At 43.5% G+C, this 16,954-nt stretch overlaps 1 protein-coding gene across 3 annotated transcripts in view; it reads right to left on the reverse strand.

Moving 5' to 3' along the window:
* Positions 1 to 16,954, reverse strand: part of LOC126257579 (putative epidermal cell surface receptor) — a 445,086-nt gene that overhangs the window by 120,762 nt on the left and 307,370 nt on the right. For all 3 annotated transcript variants that reach the window (XM_049955577.1, XM_049955575.1, XM_049955576.1), the window contains exons 4-5: positions 2,099 to 2,327; positions 406 to 529 (exon numbers count right to left, since the gene is read on the reverse strand). In XM_049955577.1, the coding sequence (XP_049811534.1) occupies positions 406 to 529; positions 2,099 to 2,327 (353 nt within the window). The remainder of the gene's footprint in view (positions 1 to 405; positions 530 to 2,098; positions 2,328 to 16,954) is intronic.

Genomic DNA, 16,954 nt, shown 5'->3' on the forward strand with positions numbered 1-16,954 from the left:
ACCTTCACATAATCTTCATTGTGTGCCCTACCTCACCAGTTCTAGTACCTGTGTATCACATTCCTAGCCATCACATCTGCTGCCTCCCTGTGAGCTGCTAGCTACATGTCTCCAACTCCTCTTCCTGCTTCCTGCATCTCTCTCCCTCACCTGACAGTCCCCATCTTAGCCTAATCCAACTGCCAAACTGCAATCCTCACATTGTGTGTTGAGCCATATGTGGCTGACTTTACACTTCTGCTATTTGATGATTGGTCTCTACTATTTCTAAATTATTTACATTTTGCCAGAACTTTCCTTGTTCTATTGAAAACTGTCAGTTAAGTACAGGTCCTTTCAACACCCTCATAAAGACATTGGTTGAGTTCAGAAAATGTGAATGAAAACTGACGTGTGGCTACTTACCTAGGTTTACAGTTGAGTTTTCCTGCTTCACCACATGTACAGACTTCCTCACAGCCATTTTTGTAGACCTCTCCACGTTGTAGAGTTATGTTCTCATACTGACAGATCTCTAGGGGCTCCACAGCTGCACAGTTAGAGAACAGGCTTTTAGAATAAAGTATTGAAGGAAATTAGAAATATAAATGTTTTCCATAGTCAACATAAGATGATTAAAAAGCTGTTTTTGTAGTTTTGTACTGAACATTTATGTATTTAAGTGAATTGTTAGGCTATACTGTAGAATGTTGAAATACTTGAAAATGACTATGAACAATACTTGTAGTGTAGGTTTCAGATTATTCTAAAATTTCTTTCTCACGATGTAGCCTACCACTAAATTGTTAACTCAATCATTTTCTTTATCCTGTGCCTCTCTGGACCCAGGGCCTGAAATGGATTTTCCTTCTGCTCAGCACATTACATATACGGTTTTCTTTTGTTTCTATTTTTCTGACTAACTGTACATATGTGCCACAAAAACAGTGCTACAGATTTTACATTGTACATAGGAAACTGAGCTGTGAATATTTTCAGCTGCAATGATGAATCGCAGCAAATGTTCAAAATTTCCTTCAACTATATCCTTTGGCTTATCAAGAACATATCATACATTCCATAAATGTCATGCTGATTGTGAATAGTTCATAGGCAGTTCATGATGTATCTCATCATTGTCACACACATATGAAAGCATTAAGGACTTTAAATGTCACTACTGATAGAAATCCATTAGATTTAGGAGATACACATTGAGAGCACACAATAAATTGAACATATTTGTAACCAAGTGTACTGAGTGGTGCTAGTAGGCACGGTTGTCATAACATTTCAATGGCACCATCTCTTTGGCCAATGTTTCATCTGACGGAAAATTTAACCATACCATTACAATACTCATTCAGCCTGGAATAAAATTAGCACAAAGGATATTTCTGTTCTTTTTGGGTAAAAGTCTTTTCATATTACTGATCAATCAGCCATTTCTGGATGTATGTTTAGACAACACTTCTTACTTGCCTTTGTGCAAGCAACTCATTCTAAAAGGTTGCACACTTTTTTCAGGCGCAGCTTGTGATGTATGTAGAGATAACTGTAATTTTTTGGGTTTCCCAATGAATAATCACCATAGATTACTTGGAAAAAGGCAGATCCCTAATGGGATGCTATTGCTGAATTGTTTGAAACTTATGTTGGCAGTGAAAAGATCGAAGGCTGGGGGGAGGGGGAGTGCTCTTTCACCAGGATAATGCCATCCCATACATCAGCGATGACAATGGAAAGTCCATGAATTGAGCTTCGTATTTGTCCCTCATCTTCCCTATTCACTAGACTTAGCTCCAAACTGACTTCTTCCTGTTTCCTAACTTGAAACTTTGGCCTGCTGAGAAGAAATTTTCATCATATGAGGAAGTAATATTTGCAATTAACGAGTATTTTGCAAATTCTTTAAAATCTATTTTTCCTGTGGGATGAAAAAGCTGGAGGATTGTTAGACCAAGTGTACGTCCTTCAAAGGAGCATATGCTGAGAAACGAGATGAGTTGTTTCTGAAACAACAAATTTTTCTTGCTTTTTTATCGAGCTTATCACAGCACCCTGCTCAGACTGCTGCAGCGCTCCTCTTGGTGTGGCCCATACTGAAGGACTGACTGACCTGAATCCTGGCAGACAAGTACGGCGCAGCAGTCGTCCACAGGCTTCTCATCGCACAGGGGGTCGGCTGCAAGGCGTGCACGGCCCCTGCGGAACATGGGCCCTGCACAGCGTGGCCGGCATGAGGGCGTGCTGGAGCCTGGTGCACATTCACACGTCTCTTCACAGCCGCGGCTGAAGTTGCCTCCACCTGGCGGGCACTCTCCCGCTGCGGTTGCTGTTGCTGCCACCTGCCGGCCATATCCAAGACTACTGCATTACACAGAAAACAGCGGCAAAGGCAAAGATACTGCTTCACACCTGGACAAAGTAGAGCAACAACCAGTAACTCAGAATTGTTGAATCCTACTTGGAAAAAGGCAACTTTTCATTGAAGTTCTTAAATCATTCCCAAGTGTGCAACGTATGTACTAATAAAACAAATACTAGGTGATAAGAAATTTTTAAATGGTTATTTTGTTAAGATATACTTTAGTTACCATTCTACCTAAATACACTTTCTTAGTCTCAATGACGAGAGTCTTAACTTTCTACATTAGTAATCGACTGTACATGTCATCTAGGGAGAACCATAAACAAGACTACTACTGAAAAAGAAGGCAGTAAAACCAAACGTGTTCTTTGAGATGAGACTGGTGGGCAAACTAAAGTGCAAATCAGAATGAGATTTTCACTCTGCAGCGGAGTGTGCGCCGATATGAAACTTCCTGGCAGATTAAAACTGTGTGCCCGACCAAGACTCGAACTCGGGACCTTTGCCTTTCGCGGGCAAGTGCTCTACCAACTGAGCTACCGAAGCACGACTCACGCCCGGTACCCACAGCTTTACTTCTGCCAGTACCTCGTCTCCTACCTTCCAAAGTGCAAATATTTAGCACAATGATGCATGGTGCTGCAATGATGTTTAGGGACTGGAAATTAACATTACATGACTGTTTTGAAATTGAGTGGGTTTCGCGAGCAGATGACATGCGGGAGTGCGAAGGAATTGCCGGTAGCAGTGGGTATAAGGAAAAGGGAAGGAATTACCAGCCTGCAAATAGCATTCCTGCTAAGGTCGTGTGCTACCGTTGTAACCAACCGGGACATTTCGCACGTGAGTGCAAGGTCAAGGGGGGAGCAATGTCAAATACACTCCTGGAAATGGAAAAAAGAACACATTGACACCGGTGTGTCAGACCCACCATACTTGCTCCGGACACTGCGAGAGGGCTGTACAAGCAATGATCACACGCACGGCACAGCGGACACACCAGAAACCGCGGTGTTGGCCGTCGAATGGCGCTAGCTGCGCAGCATTTGTGCACCGCCGCCGTCAGTGTCAGCCAGTTTGCCGTGGCATACGGAGCTCCATCGCAGTCTTTAACACTGGTAGCATGCCGCGACAGCGTGGACGTGAACCGTATGTGCAGTTGACGGACTTTGAGCGAGGGCGTATAGTGGGCATGCGGGAGGCCGGGTGGACGTACCGCCGAATTGCTCAACACGTGGGGCGTGAGGTCTCCACAGTACATCGATGTTGTCGCCAGTGGTCGGCGGAAGGTGCACGTGCCCGTCGACCTGGGACCGGACCGCAGCGACGCACAGATGCACGCCAAGACCGTAGGATCCTACGCAGTGCCGTAGGGGACCGCACCGCCACTTCCCAGCAAATTAGGGACACTGTTGCTCCTGGGGTATCGGCGAGGACCATTCGCAACCGTCTCCATGAAGATGGGCTACGGTCCCGCACACCGTTAGGCCGTCTTCCGCTCACGCCCCAACATCGTGCAGCCCGCCTCCAGTGGTGTCGCGACAGGCGTGAATGGAGAGACGAATGGAGACGTGTCGTCTTCAGCGATGAGAGTCGCTTCTGCCTTGGTGCCAATGATGGTCATATGCGTGTTTGGCGCCGTGCAGGTGAGCGCCACAATCAGGACTGCATACGACCGAGGCACACAGGGCCAACACCCGGCATCATGGTGTGGGGAGCGATCTCCTACACTGGCCGTACACCACTGGTGATCGTCGAGGGGACACTGAATAGTGCACGGTACATCCAAACCGTCATCGAACCCATCGTTCTACCATTCCTAGACTGGCAAGGGAACTTGCTGTTCCAACAGGACAATGCACGTCCGCATGTATCCCGTGCCACCCAACGTGCTCTAGAAGGTGTAAGTCAACTACCCTGGCCAGCAAGATCTTCGGATCTGTCCCCCATTGAGCATGTTTGGGACTGGATGAAGCGTCGTCTCACGCGGTCTGCACGTCCAGCACGAACGCTGGTCCAACTGAGGCGCCAGGTGGAAATGGCATGGCAAGCCGTTCCACAGGACTACATCCAGCATCTCTACGATCGTCTCCATGGGAGAATAGCAGCCTGCATTGCTGCGAAAGGTGGATATACACTGTACTAGTGCCGACATTGTGCACGCTCTGTTGCCTGTGTCTATGTGCCTGTGGTTCTGTCAGTGTGATCATGTGATGTATCTGACCCCAGGAATGTGTCAATAAAGTTTCCCCTTCCTGGGACAATGAATTCACGGTGTTCTTATTTCAATTTCCAGGAGTGTATATGACGCCAGCTGGCATGCAGGCGAGGTCGCCGCGGTCCCATGCCTAGGGCCTGCAATAGATTCCGGGCGGTGTCGAACGCTAGATTACCGTTCGCTTGCGTAAGTTTGAACAATGAGCCGGTGTGTGCTCTGATTGATTCTGGCAGTAATATATCTCTTCTTGACTATCGGTGCTCCCATAATGCCTTTTCTGATGCTGCTGATATTACCCTATACTCATCTTACCAAAAATCCTTGTCTTCTTTCCATTTCACCTCACTGACCCCTACTGTATCTAGATGGAGCCTTTGCCTTTGCCTTTTCAGATTTTCTAGCTTCCCTACCACGTTCAAGGTTCTGACATTCCATGCCCCAACTCGTAGAGCATTATCCTTTGGTTGATTATTCAATCTTTTTCTCGTGGTCACCTCCCAGCAGTCCCATCCCGAAGATCCAAATGGGGGACTATTCTAGAATCTCTCGTCAGTGGAAAGATCATCATGATACTTTCTTTTTTACAGGCCACATGTCCTGTGAATACACGTCATGTGTTATTAATGCAGCAGTTTACAATGCCTTCTGGATTCTCATGCCATTGATTAATGCTGATTCCTCTGACTGTAGGGGTAGTTTGCCATCGCAAGGACAAGATAGTGTCCTGAATCTCTGTCCCCTCCTCCGCCCTCTTTGACGAGGCCTTGGCAGAATGAGAGAGACTTCTTACTCCAGAAGTCTTTGACTGATTACTAATCAAAATTTAAGTGGTGGGGGTTTCGAACCTGGGACCATTGATGTCATGATTAGTAATCAAAGGTGGTACCCCTAAATTGCTGGTTCATCAGATACCACTCTCATGTAATAGCTGCTACAGTTACTTCATTATTGCTGTTGGAAATTGAAATGCCGTGTGGCTAGGGCCTCCTGTCGGGTAGACCGTTCGCCAGGTGCAAGTCTTTCGAGTTGACACCACTTCATTGACTTGCATGTCGATGGGGATGAAATGATGATAATAAGGACAACACAACACCCAGTCTCTGAGAGGAGAAAATCTCCGACCCAGCTGGTCATCGAACTCGGGCCATTAGGTATGACATTCCGTCGCACTGATCACTCATCTACCTGGCAGAATCGTCCTAGGAAACCAGCCACATATTTATCAGTGTACTTGCAATTAAATATTACGATTGTAGCTCCAATCAGGTGACATTCAACAATGAGCGAAGTACCAGAAATACCTCCTCCTGATGGCTGTGGCTTTGGGAGCATCAATTTCAAGCTTTGAAATATCAATGTCTATAACCTCCTTATGACTGCACATAATTTTTCCACGTAAAATCTCTCAAAACCTTACGACTGTCGAAATGTTGAAATTCACAGTGTTCCATATCAAATCCATACATCCTTCAAGGTCGGACACATTTGTTTTCTTTTCACATGTCGTAATATAAATCATAGTAACTTCAGCGTAACATTTCTGATTGTCATATATAGTAGGTGTATAGCGCCCGAAAAAAAATTTTGGTACGTCCACACACACACACACACACCAGCCGGATGTCGTTTCGCACTGCCCGGTAGCAAAAAACCTCCCGCCATGACATATTTGTCAAGGAATCAGGGCCACGTTTAGATGGGAGCAAACGGGAGTATGTGATCCGGACGGCAATTTCAGGGGGCGCCAATTCATATTCTTGGAGGGGGGACTTGTTTCACAAAGCACCTTGCATTTATCGCACGCCAGTCTGATTATTCATACTATTTTGAAACGCACCCCTGTTGGTGTTTGAACATTTTTTAACACATTTCAAGTTGATTTCCGAACCAATCGTATGATTATTTTTGAACGTGTGCATACTGTACGTGACACCTCTGCCAGGAAAATCCCCATCACATCGGGGAGGGGGGGGGGGGGATTATGGGGATGGGGGCTATATAAGTTGAGGTGAATAAACCCAAACGGGTGAATGCCAATCGCATGTTTGTTTGTGTGGTTGATTCAGAGCGCGAATACAAGCATTGTTAAAATTATTAGCGAAATCCATACATTTACAATACCAGAGTGGAAATAAACAGCAAGCAGGGACAACAGGTAAGAAAGATTATCTAATATCTACTCGGTGTATCCAAATAAATCAAATTTTGACAAGAAATTTTTGCCACATCTTTACACTACGAAGGGCCCAGTTAGCAGCCGCGTTAAGTTCTATTCTCTGAATAGCGTGCAAAACGCAAAGTACGAACACGTAACAGCGCCTAACCGGAGAATAAATGTGGGATAACTAAACCGCTGATTCTGGCAGCGTTAATGAAGTTAACCAGAGTATAAGTTTTGACAATGTCAGGAATAGTTACAAAATCAGCGATGACAAGGTCGACTGTTAGAACAAGGAAGGGACATCACACAACTTGTATGGAAGAATATGGCGATTCCAAATTTATATAAATATATCGTACTACTACTACTACTACTACTACTACTATTACTACTGCTTTTGGATGTCACGCTTGAGAAACTGGAGCATATGAATGAAATGTGAAACTAGTTCCTAACATAAAACTGTTTGCTTGTAATAGGCCTAATAGGCATTTGATATTGGAACTTTGTGAATTATATTCTGTAGTATTAATTATGTAAATAAGGTAGATAAAAATGACTGTGCCAAAACAGTCTTGCTTATTTGGCTTGTGTTACAACAGCTGCAATATTAGAAAGGCCTATTTCGTTTCATCTAACATACAGTGACAAAATAGATGTAATCAAATCCAGGAACCACACCAGTCTTGAGTACTATTCGTATTAATAGCTTTTTCGGAATTAGATTATTTTGATTTTTCGTGTGGCAAAATGTTTGACGAATTTTGATGAGGTAACAGATTTTTTCGCAGGAAGTAAAGCACGCCTTGTAAAGCTGTTGCAAGAATAAAGAAAAAAATATGCTTACAATCTACACACGTTTGAATTCCACAGAGCGAAATACATAGATGTGGGACAGAAGAATGCTGTGTGAAAAGGCGTGCACTGCACTTTGGCATATACATATATTTTTTATTTATTTTTTATTTTTTAATGGTTCAAATGGCTCTGAGCACTATGGAACTTAACATCTGAGGTTATCAGTTCTCTAGAACTTATAACTACTTAAACCTAACTAACCTAAGGACAACACACAAATCCATGCCCGAGGCAGGATTCGAACCTGCGACCGTAGCAGTCGCGCGGTTCCGGACTGAAGGGCCTACAACTGCTCGGCCACCCCGGCCGGCACCTTGGCACACTTGTGACCATCTAACATAGCGCACATTTCCTCGAACATACGGGTTTTATGTATAAAATTCTTCAGAAAGATGTGCGCTACAAAATGAACATAGTTTTGAAAAACTGATTTTTTTTTTACACTTTTGACGTATCTCAAACGCTCGGGGGTGGGGGTGTGGGATGGGGGGCACTATCAAGTTTTTACCCCGGTTCGGAAATATCATAGATCTGGGGCCGCAAGGAATGAAGGCTGTAATCACAATTAAAAACTCTTAGCACCTTTTTTTTTATTTCCTCGATTTCGTCACTTCCACAAAACTTTTCGTGTTTTTAATACTTGTAAATCCAGCCAACACACAGTGCCGTCTTATTATGTTCAAACTGCGAAGTCGGGGTTTGTGTTAGTGCATTCCATGTTCACAAGCATAACTATTGTGGACCTACCACCCAGATCATACAGAGTTCTCCGACTAAGAAATCATTTCGTGTACAATATACTAGAGCACGTCCTTAGGAATTAATTTTCAGGGCCAAACAAATGGGCAGAGAAACGTTCGCATATGGCAAAACTGTTCTGTATCAATTCTAAGCACACTGTAAGTTCCTATTGCTAAGCACTGTAGCTGTTTATCGCTTTGGAGGAGGAGGATCATTGCAAAACAGATATGTTGCAGCAAGCAAAATTGAGTTTGTTACGAAAAAAAAAGAGCCTGTTGGACCATCATACAAAGATTTTTGTTTGGTACATGTACGAGAAACAGTGTCTTAATGATACATACCTGTTTTGATCCTATAACAAGTGTGTGGGAGCAGAATTTTCAAAAGTAATACTATGTTATACAGCAGCCTCCTATAGGCTTGAATGCTTTATTCGAAGCATTGAGACTTGTTTGTCCCTTAAGCGCACCAGCTTAATGTGACTGAATAACTACTATAAATCCATCGTCATTCTATTATTCAACTTCCAGTGTGTGCAGAGTGTCCGTGAATAGGCTAATGCCGTAATTCTAATAGTGAATTTGAGAAGTGGTACTGAGTGTATCGTGCAAAGTATGGTCGCGAATGCTGAGGTTCATGCTTTAGTTACCGCTATTTCAAAGCTATTGAAGGTGAGTAGTGGCCGCACAACTTTGCTTTATTCAAGAACACAGCTACGCCCACACATTAGAAAAAATGTTCTATAAGAGCTTAATTCCTCAGTGTATTACAATTAGCGTTGATGACTAGGGATTCACTAGGAAAAGAGAGTGCTACTGCTTACAACGTGTTTGAGGGGATGAAATAAATAAATGTGAGTAATGAGCTTTCAGATATTTATATGAAACGGTTTAAGAGTCGTCACCACGTGAACGCTCTTTAGTACTACCTGTTCCCTACACTACTTGTGTCATTATTATGTGATGTATCGCACAGTTTCTATTTGCTACCTGACGTATTTAAAAAGGATGAATTAAGTTCAAAGTATGAGCCCTGCTTTAAGCACTATGACTTGAACGTGCGATGCCAAATTGATGGACCACCATCAATTAAGATGTATTGTGTTAGATGTATAGCTGAAAAGATCAATAACAATAAATCATAATATCTGTTCCATACTCAAGTAAGATGCTACTACTCTTTTTAATGAGGTATTGCTTTAAACCATGGTTTTTATGATGATGAGCGTAGACAGTTCATATTTAAAGGTGTTGAGGACACAGAAGATACTGGTGCAATCGAGACATTCTCAGCAAGCATTGCATTACAGAAGTCTTTCAAGCACCTCAGCCCCAGCGCCTTGAAGTGGTTCCTTCCTGACACATACCGCTACTTGGAGGAATTCCGACCAACCTGTCCAAACCTGTTGACCGAGGTATACCTGAATACAGCGCTCCTGTTGGGTAATGCTGAGCAGGTGTTCCAGAATACTGAGTTCCTACTGGCTGACACTGAATCAGTGAAGGTATATAAAGCCTACCGCATTCACTCCCAGCCTCAATTCACCAAAAGACGCGCTAGGATGCCGCCACTGAACGGCGAGCGGTGTCTGGCCTACAACCATGCTGAAAAGGCCTCGGGGACTCCTTCGAGAAGCAGTTTCAACCGGCAGAACCCCAGGAAGATGAAAATGAAGAGGTAGTCTGTCGTCAACTGGCTGTCTTCCTCAATGCTGAGGAGGACCCAGAGGACGAACTCCCACTTTTCGCCCCCGAAGACGTGGCAAAAGTAATTAGGTCCCTCCCGACAAAAAATGCTCCAGGAGACGACAGAGTCACCAACCAACTAGTCATAAACCTCGGCTAACAAACACCTCGCGAACGTCTTCAACGAGATTACTCGTACCCGCGAGATCTCAGCTTACTGGAAGTACGCGGAAGTGGTCACGATACACAAACCAGGGAAAGATCCTTTATTCCTGCAGCACTACAGGCCGATTAGCCTCTTGCCAACTCTCAGCAAGATCTATGAGTGCCTCCTGCTAATACCCATACGAGATCACATCACCAGCGAGCGACTTCTGCCGGATTTCCAATTCGGATTCCAACAGAAGCACTCCGCTCCACAACAGATCATGAGACTGGTGGAAGCAGCCACAGAGGGCTTCAACCACAGAGGCTACTGCGGTATAGTGCTGCTTGATGTAGCCAAAGCCTTCGACTCAGTATGGCATAAAGGGCTACTATACAGGTTATACACATAGGGGTTCCCAGGAGCATAGTTACGGTAATCCAAAGCTCTCTCACAATCATAACTTTCTCTGTCAAGGTAGAAACTGCCACCTCCACCAAAAGGCGTATTCGTGCTGGAGTGCCACAGGGATCGGTCCTGGGGCCGTTTTATACTGTCTGTACACTACGGACACCACCACAGCCCCCCACCCCCACCCCTCTGGTGCACACCGCACAATATGCTGACGACACAGCCTTTCACATTCGTAATGCGAATAAGGACCTGGTCATTCGTAGGCTACAAAGGGTTTTAGATGACACAGAAACCTGGGCCCGTCGCTGGCGCATCACCATCTACCGAGAAAAGACACAGGCTATGCTGATCACACGGAGACTTGGGAGACACGGAACCCCCCCCCCCCCCACTCGTGCGAGGTTAGTTGTTAGTTTGATTCATCTAACATGAAGCGTTCAGCGACGTCAGTCAACAGAAGCGGGAGTGCCAGTGGCGCTAAATGGCAGAGAGCGTTAGAGCAGAATGGAGAATTGCCTGGTTAATACAGATTCAAATTGAAAACTGTAACTTTTTTCTTCTTCCACCGAATCATGGATGTAATTAATTCTGAGGTGTAACAGTGTCAGCAACAGCAAAAGCAGTGGTAGCAGTAGCAATATCATCGTACGTAGTATATATATTTTTCATCGTATACATAATAAGTTGTGACCAACGTGTGTGAGGTACATGATTTCGAGGGACCAAAATATTTAAATGCGGCTTTTTTCCACTAAGAATTTCGTAGTTTTTAGTATATATCACGTATATGTAGTTTCTTTCTAAAAAATTTCAACATGTAATATGTTGTTGATGATGTTTTAGATGATTTCGAGGATCCAAATCGATAAAACAATACTTCATTTCTTACATAATATGCTGCTGTTTGACTAAAAATTTTGTCGTATATGTGATATGGTGCATATTCTCTGTTGTAGACGATTCCCTGGTAGAAGAAGATGGACAGGGAGGGGCTGGTGGCGAGGATAAGCAAGAGCCATCGCAGTTCTCACCTATGTGCATATTTTTCCCATTTTGTTTGGTATATTTTTTTTTATTAAATCAACATGTTTCAGCTGAACAGGCGGCTCGTCCCCAAATTCAGGCGAGGACAAAATGCCACAATCGGTGGAGGAAATGGAGAGAGACTGTAAGCATGAGAGGGTGCTGGAAGACCTGAGGGAGATACCAAGAAGCCAGAGGCAAATAGGTAATTTATTTACATTTTCACTCATTCCACATACAAATATTAATAATAATGATGATAGTCTGTATTCTTTCTTGCCTTGCAGCAGCTGGCGATGTCTGGAACATTATACTTAATTTTTTTTTTCATTATTCCCTCCCTCTCCCTCTCTCTCTCTCTCTCTCTCTCTCTCTCTCTCTCTCCGCCGCTCGCTCGCTTGCTCCCTCCCCTACAGCAGCTGCACCAGGGGGGCAATTCCCACAATGCGGTGCTGTGCGGGTACCAAGTGGTGAAGCCGAATTGAGGGAGCGTCTGATGAGACATACCACGCCAGTAAGGGCATCTCTAGTCGCTGCACGAGAAGCCACCACTGCTGCTGCCCAAGGCGCCATTCCTGGTGCCACCCAGCACCGCTATAACATCCGTAGGTGACCCTCCCTTAGGCAAGTGGGTCAGGGCTGCAACAGCAGCTGGGCTACTCGCACTGGTCTGATATGGCAGCGCCTCCTCCTCATACTCCTCATCTCTTCTCTCCTGAACCGACCACCTCGCAAGATACGGCACATGTCCCTCTGCTCCACTCAACTAGCAGCTTCATACTCGTCTAGTTCTAGACATAGCTGTAGTATTAATTCTGTGACTAGTGGCAGTTTCTTCTCCTGTCCTTTTAGTGAAAGACGTCAGATCAGTGACACCACACTGCAGTCAGAATACTCGGTGACTGCGGATGCCTTTGACAAACCAATCTCGTTCATGAGAATCGAGAATCCGGCAGGAGGGTACTGTGACCCTGTGGGATTTAGAAGAGCTTGCCTTCCTTTCATGGAAACGGAGCTCCTCAAGGTGGTTAATAATTCATGGTATCCCACCAATAAATGTGGTGCAGTGCTCTGCACTGAACTGTCGAACCCCCACCCCAAACATGCCTCTGGCATTGAAGAGACGGGTCTTCATTATCTTTGGAGGGATAATGGCGTGAGAACGTGAAGCACATCAATCACCAAGTGGTTTCATGAAACCACCTTGAGTGCTATAATGGACCACGTTTACAAGTTGGAAGTGAAATCATCGGCTAAAGTACTTGGCTGAATACTATGCCTGACATCCACACACATGTCTATGATCCAGTAAATGGAAGGTTCAGCTACATCAAGCTTACTAAGGATATAGCAGACAAGAAGACATGTATTAATGTCAAAAATAAAAAAAAGATCAGGCTTGTTTTGCATGGTCAGTCCTGGCTTGCGAGAGGAATTATAATTACAGACATCATCCTGACCGTCCTGTACATACCATGTTCCTAAAGACACAACACCCAGCAGACGTAACTTTGATGGCATTGTATTCCCCATCAAGATCCAAGACATACCTAAATATGAGGTTCAGGATACCGGAATACCAGTTCATGTTTATGGCTTGGAGAAATGCAAGTCAGATGAGCAAAACTAACATATTGTCATTGGCCCCATCCATTTCTCAAAATTCGCTGGTGAGCGTTAGATGCATGTAAACATGCTCTTATTCTCAGACGAGAAAAATAAGGAGCAAGGAAATTACCATTATGTCTGGATCAAAGACCTGTCCTGACTCCTTTCCTCCCAACTGTCAACAGATTGTTGTGTAAAGCATATTTGCTTAAGTTGTTTGAATTATTTTTGCTCAGACGAGTTATTAGCAGTGCATCTAGTAGACTGTGCTTCCAAGGACCCAGTACATGTCATACCTACTGAAAAAAAAAAAAACAAATTCATGAAGTTTAAAAACGCTCATCATAGGGGGCAACACCCGTCTGTGGTGTACATCGACTTCGAATGCCTCCTTGTTCCTCTGACCCGCCGTGCAGGTGACACTACAGTCTCACACACTACCTTTACAGAGAAACACATACCATATGCAGCAGCATACCAAATTGTATCATCCTATGGTACAAGTCTTAAACGCTACAAATCCCATGTCGGGGATAACAATGTGGTCTGGCTGCTTACTGAGCTCGAAAAACTTTCACGTGAGGTTGACAAACTTTACACCGACAACTTTCCCATGACCAAATCGAAGGTGAATGAAGATTTGTATAGTAACGTGGTTGACTATTATATATGTGGGCTGCCGTTAGATAGAAAAGCGGGTACTACTCATAGGGACGACTGTCATCTGAAGGGGAAGTTCTGGTGCAGCCCACAATACGTACTATTAGAAGTACCGGTTACCAAGGCACATACCCGTTTTCTTCCATAATTTAAGGGGGAACGACGCTCACTTTCTTGTTGAGCAATAGGCTGATTTTGGCATGGTGAAAGATCAGATCAGTGTCCTCCTTGAGAGCATTGAGAAATACATTTCATTCTCCAAACGACTGACGCCGGGAATTATGCTCAGGTTCCTTGACGTGCTAAGCTTTTAAGCAGGCACCACTCCAGAAACTCGTTGATACTCTACCTCAGGATGATACGCATATCACTCGAGCTGCATTCTACCAAGAGGAAAAATTTCAACTAGTGACTGGGAAGGGGAGTTTTCCCATATGAGTGGACAGTATGGCAAAATTCAGCTGAACCAGGCTACCAATATAGCTGCATTCTCCAGCAAGGGATGCAGAGTATGATCATGCCGTGAATGTCTGGCGGGAATTCAACATCTTCACTTTAGGAGAGTATTGATGGCTTTACATGGACACAGACAAGTGCTTGCTTGCATATGTTTTGGAGAAATCCCAGAGTCTATGCGTCAATGTGTCCGTAGAAACGCCAAGGCAAATAACCCACAGATGGGCAACAGGTTCAGTCCCTTGATTCGAGTTTGAAAATGGGTGAAATTTGGGTGAAAATGACCTATACGGAAAAGCCATGTAACAGTCACTGCTGATTTGTGAGTTTCGATGGGTGCCCGAAAACGAATTGGAGCAAAAATCATGAGGCTAATTCTGATGTAGGGTATGTGATGGAGGCAAAACACACATACTCTATTAGTTTGTGTGATGCGCACGCCGATTTGGTGCTGTATACAAAGCAACTAGTTCCGCGAGGAGGCTCCAATTCAAAACTGATGACACTGCTGGGGAATAAGCGGAGATATATATATTATTCTACAGCAGTGTCCCAGCTTGTAAATGGAGCTAGTTAGAATCACCTGGGCCCTCTCATTCAGGCAGTCCCCCTGGTTGATGTAGTATATTGATTTGAATACGAGACTCTTTTTGGCAAAACAATGGAGACTTTGAGGGAACGATGTGAAATTTTGATTAGAACCGAAAGGGATGCATGCTATGGAGTAAGAAAATGCACCACCAGACCAAACTGTAAGCAAGTCACCATATTCAAAAAGAACTTTGTTGCTGTGGAGGTGGTGAAGACTGCAGTAGAGTTAATGAAACCTATTTAAGTGGGGATGTGCGTACTAGACCTATCCAGACTCCACATGTGCCACTTTCATTATGAGTTTGCAAAAACTCATTCTGCAGATCCTGAACTACTTTAAATGCATACAGATAGCCTCATCTATTGGGAGGGGGGGTCTGTGATCCATATAAAGTAACGAGGTACCACAGTAATGAATTTGACACGTCCTTATGCGAGGCCGATAATCCTTATGGTATTGTTCCATAGAACAAGAAAGTTATCAGCCTTATGAAAGACGAGGCGAATGGATTGCTGATTGTGGTGTTTGTAGGTCTGCGATCAAAAATGTATGCTTACTGCATATTGGAAGGTGCCACCCAGAGGTGGGTTAAGAAGTTTTAAAAATGTAGAAAGCATAAACGAATGTTTGTACATTTATTTATTTATTCAAACATGGCGTTTGTGTACTGTATAAATATATCCATGCACCATGTGCATCATGTAAATAGAATAGCTTTTAAGTTTCACCTGCCACTAGCTTTCCAAGACTGATTAGTTTTTAAGTGTACACAGACCATTAGAATTACTATTTACCCTATTGGGACTGTGGAATTTATTCTAGTAAATAAAGTATCTCTGCACTAGTTTTTAGCGCAGATTTATAAAAAATTGTAAAATATTCTCATCCAGTACTATTGGGAAAATTTTTTAAAAGTATTCTCGAGTAGTCTTACTGTTGTAGCATGTAAGTTAAAGGTGTCTCTGTATTGAAATATCAGATTCAAATTGTATCTCAAGAATTGAACTGTATCTCAAGAACTGAATTGTATCTTAAGATCTGAACCATATCTCAAAAATCAAATTATGTGTGTGTCAACTGAATAAATGAAAAAAATTGTTTCCATATGTCTTTGTTGTTTCTGTTGTTGTTTACAAAAGAAATCCTATCCCTTATTGCATTGTATACATAAAGTACGTGCATGACACAAATGACATTAGTTTTTCTGAAGAGGAGTGCTATAAAGGAGGTGAAGTTTAAGATGGGAGATAACAAAATATATGGAATGGTTGTGTAAGATTTTTAAAAAAAAGTTCAAATGTGTGTGAAATCTTATGGGACTTAACTGCTAAGGTCATCAGTCCCTAAGCTTACACATTACTTAACCTAAATTATCCTAAGGACAAGCACACACACCCATGCCTGAGGGAGGACTCTAATCTCCGCCGGGACCAGCCGCACAGTCCGTGACTGCAGCGCCTGAGACCGCACGGCTAATCCCGCGCGGCTGTAAAATTACACCGATCGTGTAGCACGAATTGGCTTTTGGGAGCCGGAGGCATGACCCTTGTCTGCTTCCAAAGATATATAACAAAAATTTCTATTTAAAAAAAAGGAACAAACATCTTATCAAGTAAAAATTCATTTATTCCTCACCCTACTTAAAAATAATTTTACATTTTCATAAGCAGACACTGCAATACTATTTTCACACATCGTCTTTTTGAGTCGATGAAGAGTAGAGCATCCATAGAATTGCAGGTCTTGAATAGCAGCAAACATGAAAATTTGACGTATCCCTGAGATTATCTCCTTCCCCTTCACGTAGATGATGGTACCCGTGTGATCAAAAGGTCGAAGCAACATCACCGCATCTTTATAGTGTATGCCAGGATCATCCCAGTGAATTCAATGGTATAAAAGTGTTAGTCACATTGCACTCTTCTGTGTTTTAGCACACTCCACATCCTTGAAATACTTTAGTGATGCGATGTTTGCTGAGAATCCGGAATCTCTGTGTACGCAATATCTTCAAATATAAACTGTGTACACTCATCATCATAT

Source organism: Schistocerca nitens, chromosome 1 (genome assembly GCF_023898315.1).
Source record: "Schistocerca nitens isolate TAMUIC-IGC-003100 chromosome 1, iqSchNite1.1, whole genome shotgun sequence".
NCBI lineage: Eukaryota > Metazoa > Arthropoda > Insecta > Orthoptera > Acrididae > Schistocerca > Schistocerca nitens.